General features: G+C 47.1%; 2 protein-coding genes across 2 annotated transcripts; one reads left to right on the top strand and one right to left on the bottom strand.

The window, feature by feature from the left end:
- Window positions 1–3,749: 3,749 nt before the first annotated feature.
- MAA_00112 (uncharacterized protein) lies at window positions 3,750–4,409 on the bottom strand (the record flags this gene model as incomplete). Its single annotated transcript, XM_007818110.2, has 1 exon — window positions 3,750–4,409. The coding sequence occupies one exon, from the start codon at window positions 4,407–4,409 to the stop codon at window positions 3,750–3,752; it is 660 nt and encodes a 219-aa protein (XP_007816301.2).
- A 1,026-nt stretch (window positions 4,410–5,435) lies between these two features.
- MAA_00111 (Zn(II)2Cys6 transcription factor) lies at window positions 5,436–6,320 on the top strand (the record flags this gene model as incomplete). Its single annotated transcript, XM_007818109.2, has 1 exon — window positions 5,436–6,320. One exon carries the CDS (start codon window positions 5,436–5,438, stop codon window positions 6,318–6,320), a length of 885 nt encoding a protein of 294 aa, XP_007816300.2.
- Between the last annotated feature and the right edge of the window lie 1,308 nt (window positions 6,321–7,628).

The raw sequence follows: 7,628 nt of genomic DNA, 5'->3' as shown, positions 1-7,628 counted from the left end.
AGCTTTTTATAATAAAAAAAATATTTACTTTAAAGCTAAAAATCCTAATTCTAAGAAAATTAAAAAGGTTATAAAAATAATTAAAAATTTAAAAAAAAAAGGCCTTTAAAAATATTAAACTAAAGTATAATACTAAAAAAGCTATAAAACTAGCTATAAAAAGGGCTAATAAGGCTAGTAAAGCCAAGGCTAAAAAGGCTAAAAAGGCTAAAAAAGCCTATAAGGGCAAAGCTGCCAAATAAATCTGTATTGGCGGTTTTACCTTTTCCGGAGGGTGGTAATATAATATAATAAGATGCATACACGTGCCCACCACCTGCGTGGGAGGATGCTAGGGTGAAAGGCAAGAGCATGCCCCAGGCGGTTGTGACGGCTAGAGTTGACCACTTTATAATAATGATTCTTGAACTTAAAGTTTGCGAAGAAATAGTATATAAATAGGGAGATATAAATGACGAGAGTGGTTGGTGGGTATAATATTCCTCTCCTAGCTGTGTAGGGAGTTTGACGTATTTATCATTTTTTCTTTGTCCACTGTATATTATCGGCGTGGATTAAGCGAATGGGCAAGATGGCTAGCATACGCCGACTAACCCTCGCATCTTACATCGGATGTGAATGATTGAATCATGACCTTCCATACTTGGAAGCATGATTCGGGTCACGCAGCCACGCGTGCGAGTCGGGATATAACAGGGTTTAAAGACTGGGTCAAGTTGTAGTCTAAAGTTTAAAAATCGTAACCTCCACCTTGCGTTTCGAAGTTTCCAAGCAACTGGGCGTAGAATTACACAAGTTATGCCATGATCGCCAGAACGCTGATCTCGTACGACGTGACGTCAACAGCTGATTGATGCATTGTAGGCAGGACTGGGTATTTGGAGTTTCGACGCATGTTTTTCTAATGGCCAAGAGTATATTGACCCATCAGAAGATATTCTAGAGGAGGAAATTGGTAATTATTGAACGTAGACAGACACATTTTCTCCTACATTTATGCCGAACTGATATGTCTCGTTTAATTAGTAGAAAGGCTACATGTATACCATAGCCTGTGCCTACACCAGCCCTTTGCGCAGCGAAGGCTTTAGCGAGACATCTCTCTCCTCTAGGCCCTGCAAGTCCCCTGCAGAACCCCGTAATCAAAAGATTGATAATTCTTTTTCGGTATGCTTAGAGTGATGATGGAAGTACTATTAGTAGAAACGGCCTATTGACCCTAGTCCCTGCAAAATACATGGTTGGGGGCTTCGCTCCTCTGAGGGGATGCGAGTTGCCAGCTGAATAGCCTGGAATACGATGTCATGCAGCATGTTTTCAGCCCCCGGATTCTCCCACATTAAGATTGCATACACCGGTGGTTTGAGAGTGACTTGTGGCATCAATTGATGTTCAGTGGTGGGGAAGGGGCAAAGTGCTAAGACGGTCGGAGGCGCCCGTCATGTAGTTGCCAATGCCAGCAAGAACCCAGCAGTGGCGATGCTCATAGTCCCTTAAGGTACATGTAGTCATGCACTTGGAAGAACCCTGTTGTCTACGAAACAGGCAAATGACCATCTTGCACATCGGTCCTGTTAGCCCGGGCCATAAGTTCCGATGCCGCCAGCCACGACTGGGATGCGGACTTAACTTCGCGATTGAAACGGGTACAGTACACCCATACCCCTGGTCTCAACCTGGTTGCATGCGGTGACATGGTCGCGCTGAGGCCCGTAGGTGTCGCTTTTTAGGTCTTCCATCTTCCCCGTTGGGCCACGTTATTCGTGGCTTAGTAGGCTGAGACACGGGTTTTTAAGTATATGTACTATATACACACCAGACGCTACGCAAGCTACCGGCATTGCCGTGACCTGACAAGGAAGCTGTTGAGAGGGGCTCACATATGTATGCACCCGCCAGCGACGAAGTGGACGAGCCACGTCTGGTAGTACGGGAGAGTATAGTTTACAGGGGATTGGTAGCTCCCGGTAAAGAGGCCCAGAATTGCAAGAGATTCCGTACAAATAAAAGCGACCTCGTTTAATTTATCGTCTGATAGGTGTATACCTCCTTGCCTTGTTTCGGGTGGTTAATTAAACAGGTGTTGGAGTGCGTAGGCATGACGTAGGAGTCTTATGCGGTTTCGACAATTTGTGGTTCGCCTTGTACAACAGTTTGCACCGCCACTTGGGTGGGGAAGCATACATCGAAACAAACACTTCCTGTGGAATCGAGACCGGCTACTGATTCCTAAGCAATGCGAAGCAGAAATGGCTCCGTATAACTAAATATGTGTCCATGGCCTAGACGGCGATACACGCAAGACGTGGACCACGAGAATTTGTCCAATTTGCTGGTCAGACAACGAATAGTTCCTGCATAAATGCATTGAAAATACGAGGGTCCTTGTCTGGAGATACAATTCCAGTTCATCCTCGCTAAGAAGTGCGACACCATCCAACAATCGCATCCCCTGCATGCCCAGACTGTCGTTGCCAACGTGTCTCATTCTTGTTCTTGCCAGAGCTTAAAGCGCACTCGGCGACCTTGCGGAACATGCCCGACTGGTTATTAGAATTATGATAAAACGAGCTTAGACGGTAGAATTCGCTACACGACATTTAACGAGAAATTCAAAAGGATCTAATCCCTTTATAATCACAGCTAAGTAGGTTACAGCTTACCTTTTATTTAAATCATAACCGGTACCTTTAATAACTATACAGATATTCCTGTGAGATGCCCATCGAGCAGCCACTGCAATCTGAACATCATTCGTAGCATTTACCACATAGTTTGGGTACCCCCCAAGGGTACATCCCGCCGTGGCATTGTACCCCGGAGCGTCGGGTGGCAAGCAGGAATTGTTGGCATAAAGGGGAGAGGTGATAGACTCGGGCAGCGAAGCGTGGAATGCCGATTCAGACCAACTAGCGTTGACGGTTTTACATTCAATAGGTGAATGAAAGGGGTTTCCTCGGTAGCAAGAAGACGCTGCCGGACGAGTCTGGAGTAGGGCTCCTCCAATGGAACTGTTTAAGGCCGCCAATTCTCGCATCGAGGGCCAGGCGCTGTTGGATGGCGTGAGCTTGCACGTTCGCAAGGCGACGGCGGCGGGTAAAATTAAGAACAAAGAAGGACGCATTGTTTGGGTAGTGACTATAGGATTTGTCCTAGATAATTGTGTACTGTTGGGAAGGGTCTTTATACTAATTTGCCTCCCTCTGCTCCGTTAACCTGTACTAATACTATTGCCAAAAGGGGAATCAACCAGAGGCATTAAATGAGTCAAATGCTTCCCATATCCAATCGGCGTTTTTTTTTTTTCGCATAGAATACAACGACTTACGCAATCAAGCAGGCTATTGTGGGTGTTTTGTGGAGAAGTTATTTAGATAATGCTACACTAGCCCATGACACTTACGCCTTCCAATCCCCATTATATTCGCTTGAAACATCCAATTGACACGTTGGCTCCCTTAGTCTAACATAAGACCGTCGAATTTGAAATGCATTTTTAGGCTGGGCCTAGAAAATTACAAAGTTATAACTAAACTGTACAATAAAAGGCCTAGCAGAGAGGTGTGTGTGACCAGGGCTTAGTGAGGACTTGGAGTAATGACTCAATTCATCTAATAACAGTCTTTGGCATTAAAAGTCGTTGATTTTCCTGAAGACCTAAATTACTCAAGAGCTCTATTCATACAACAAGTCGGTGAGAGCCTTGTGCCCCAGGTGTCGTGACCGTGATCGTGTACATTGCCCCTCAATCAACTGGCTTTCCCAAGTCTCTTAGCAGCTCTGGCTACTCCATTCTTGTCTTGTAAAGCCGAATATGGAGGCGGTTTACCACTTCCCTGCTCTTCTTTTTCCACAGACTTCTCTTTTGACGCTTCGACTAGATCTTGATTTTCTTCCACGATAAAACTTGCCACTTGTGGCTTGACAATTCTCGCTTTCCCTTTACGGCAGCAAGGCATACAAGTTGCAATGGCAGCCGTCAACCACACGAGCGTGCTAAGAATGCTGAGATAAAAGGCGGCGTTGACGGCTGGCATGGAGAAGGGCAACACCACGGCACCAACACCCTTGACTGCAATTTGCCCAAAGACAGCACTGGAGACTAGCCATAGTAGGCTCAACACCGAGTCCAGGAAACAACGGCAAGTAAGACGAACTGCAGATTGCGTGTGTGGCCCCCGGATGCCACGTGCTAGAGACAATATCACCGACAGGCCTGAGACCACCTCTGCGTAAACCCATCTAGAATCTGCATGCTGGTCAAGCCTCGACCAAGCACCAAGATCAATGCCGCAAACTGAAGCGACGAGAACCGCAGAGATGAATTGTGCGCTTCGCAGCACCGAGTAGGCTGCGGTGTAAGGATCGCAGTATGGTCGACGAATAATCGTTGGAAGTATGTAGTGCATGATGGTTTTATAAGCGTCGAAAGTCAATATAGTAAGAGGCAACTGTGTATTGGATAAACTGTACTTGAGAATCTGGTTTCGTTGATGAGTTTTTGGCAAGGAACGACTTATATTGATATCCAAGCTCAATGGTTTGTCAAGCACTGGCCCGTAGGTCATTGGTGCCACCTTCGACCGCGGTGGGGTCACATTGTGGGGTTTGCAGATCAAGGTTGGCGAAAAATTGGCGATTGGTGGAATCCGGCCATTGTCCCATCTGAGATGTGGGCCGTGGGCCAATGCTAGCTCAGGGATCAGACCCACACTAGCCGAACAGACGCGCCATCCAAGCGCGAGCGTACGTCATTTTCATCCGTAGCGGAAGACAAGGTTCGTATATAGACTGTCGGCTCGAATTTGCGCATCCGTTTAGAATTTTCGGTTTCGGTGCCATTTTAATTTTCGGTTCCTGCCTTGTTCCGATTGGGCTATTCCTCGCATTGCACACTTACCATGGCTTTAGGAGTATCCGGGGCCAATGTTAATGTAGCCCACAGGCCGCCCAGGCGGCCACATCGGAAATCTAGGAACGGATGTTTTGATTGCAAGAGACGAAAAATCAAGGTTATTTTATTTGCCTTAACTTTGGCTTTAAGACCCGTTACTGATGGGTGCTAGTGTGATGAATCGAAACCCCGGTGTGTTAATTGCACTAGCTTTGGGTTGGCCTGCAGCTTTGTTACAGGATTTGCTAGTAATACCAGGGAGACGGCTTTCATAAATAGACAAGACAGCAATGGCAAATCGTTGTCGTTGAAGCGGAAGCGAGGTAGGCCACGCAAATATGGGCCAGCCTCACCAAGCTCCTCACCATCTTTACGATCCGACGGTCCGATAAAGGGCTCTGATGCGTCGCTGGCTGACACCTCACCTTGGAAAGATGCCAGCTTAACGACCATCGACCTATTACAGGCCGAGCTCCTCCATCAGTTCATAACAATAACTGGCCCCGGTATTGCTGCAGGCTCGGATGACCCAGGCCACGCCATGGGCCAGTTTTGGGCTCAAAATGCCCCCCGAATTGGTTTCTCTAACCCCTATGTCTTGCATCTTGCCTATTCGTTGGCTGGATACCATTTGGCGCGGGGAGATTCCTGGGATAGAAACGCGCAAGCACGTCGCTTGGCTGTTGCTAAATTAAACTTTACTGCCGGACTTGCTGGACTTAATAAGGCAATTTCGGTCATGGACAGTGGAACTTGCGGCGCGATATATATATCCGTAATGCTCTTATGCTTTTGCACCTTTGCAGCTGGCCCTGTTGGACGCAATGACCTGCTTGTCTGCCAAGTTGGTGTCGCACAGCCAAAACCATCAGTGCCTCTTGCACGAGGAGCCCACCTTGTTCGGCAACGTTTTGATTCGGCCACTCTATTCTCGGGGCTGATGGCACCACTCGCTCCGACGAACAGCCAGCCCGCTGATAGCAGGGCAACCTGTCATCGGCAATGTTTTGTGCGGGTCGATTGGATGGATCAATTATCGAGGCTGCGCGAGTTGATCGTCTCCAGCGACACCAGAGAAGTTTCGGTTACTATTCGGTCATTCGATACATTGCGAGCAATATACGAAGCAACATACGGCGATAGGGATGGCTTATATGAAGGACCACCAATGCATGGCATGGTGTTGCGCTGGTTGTATGTCATGGAAGATGACTTTGTGGCAAGTCTTCAAAGCAAGGATGCCATGGCTCTGTTGATTCTGGCATACTTTGCTCCTCTACTCAACACCATGAGCAAAGCGTGGTTCTTGAAAGGTTGGGCCGAACATCTGCTTACTAGTATACGGATATTTATCGACAAGGAGTATGTTGAGTGGTTAGAGTGGCCTATGGGTGTTGCTGAACAATACAGCGAGCATATCCGTTGACGAATAGCTAGGTTTCGGAAGAAACACAGGCCACACTGCATTTTTATTAGGCGCGGGTATATCACTACTTTTCGTAAATATTTCCTTGCATGTGCCTTCGCCCCCTGGTCCCTCTTCCTAGTTACACTGTGATCCTATAACCCGCGATTAAATACTAGGAAAAGTCCCGTAATTAGTATGCCTTCAATGTTTACCCGCTTAGCGCTAGTTATGCTCTTCAAGGATTGACTAGAGGCAGCGATTCAACAGGGACAGTTGCTACAGGGAGGGATTTCATTATTTATGATTCCGCAACCTTCAACCTCCAATGTAACATTGCGTATGCCGAGACCTGAATCACCAGCAGCTGCAGGATCACAAGGTGTACAGATGCCCAGCATCTCAATCTTGTCGCCCGCTACTCCAAAATGCAATGCCTTGACGGGCTGGCATTACTGCGCAAAATTGAGCCGCCAAGGCTGCCTGATCCAGCATTAATTACTCCCTGCCGCCTCGTTATCTTGTCAGGCAGCCTCACAGGCCGCTATATATCTGGGTACGTATGCCTGAAAGCCAAGACTCAAGACTCAAGCCAGCGTGCGGGACCGCGAGTTTGATTGGAGCTCTGGTGGAGGGTCGACTGCAATGGTTGAGGCCGTGTGGCCATTTTGAGGCTTACGAGTGATGACTCTGATGACTCTGATGAGGCTATTGGTCCTCGCCAACAAAAAAAGGTGACTTGTGCGACCCTGTTTTCGCCAGTGCTGCATGTCGTCATATATCTAATCCCATCTCCTCACAACTTCACAACCATCATCAGCTTCTGCAGCCTGCTCAAATTTCGTCTCCCCAAGTCAATAATTTCCAAGTCGTCCTTCCCTACCCCCATGGCCTCGTGTTTTGCCGACACAGAATACGTTGGCGAGCACTCTGTCGAGAGCAGTATACGAGAAATGTCGACTTCAAACCTCCTCTCAAGGCAGAGGCTAAGACTATTAGATGGCGGATGCTGGCACGGGCAAGACTTGTGGTCGGCATGGGAAGGCAAGTACTTTGCAACCCCAACTCCCCTTGTGGTGCTTGTGACAAGGGCTTGCGTGTAAGGGCTTGGAACAATATTGCATTCAACTAATAATTCGCTTTAGTATTGAAGGGCCTTGGTTTTACTCAAGGCCCTAAGGGCGGATAACCCTTATTTATATCAAACAGTGGTGAGTAAGTCGTTTGTGAAAAGCACGCAGGTGTCTTTAAAACTATATACTATAATTAAGCAGCTAGTTAATAATACTTATAGTAAGCTTAATATATTAATAAAAATAATTATATTAT

Source organism: Metarhizium robertsii, assembly GCF_000187425.2.
Source record: "Metarhizium robertsii ARSEF 23 chromosome Unknown MAA_Scf_12, whole genome shotgun sequence".
NCBI lineage: Eukaryota > Fungi > Ascomycota > Sordariomycetes > Hypocreales > Clavicipitaceae > Metarhizium > Metarhizium robertsii.
The sequence above is the reverse complement of the archived record's forward strand: the minus strand, read 5'-3'. Positions and strand labels throughout refer to the sequence as shown.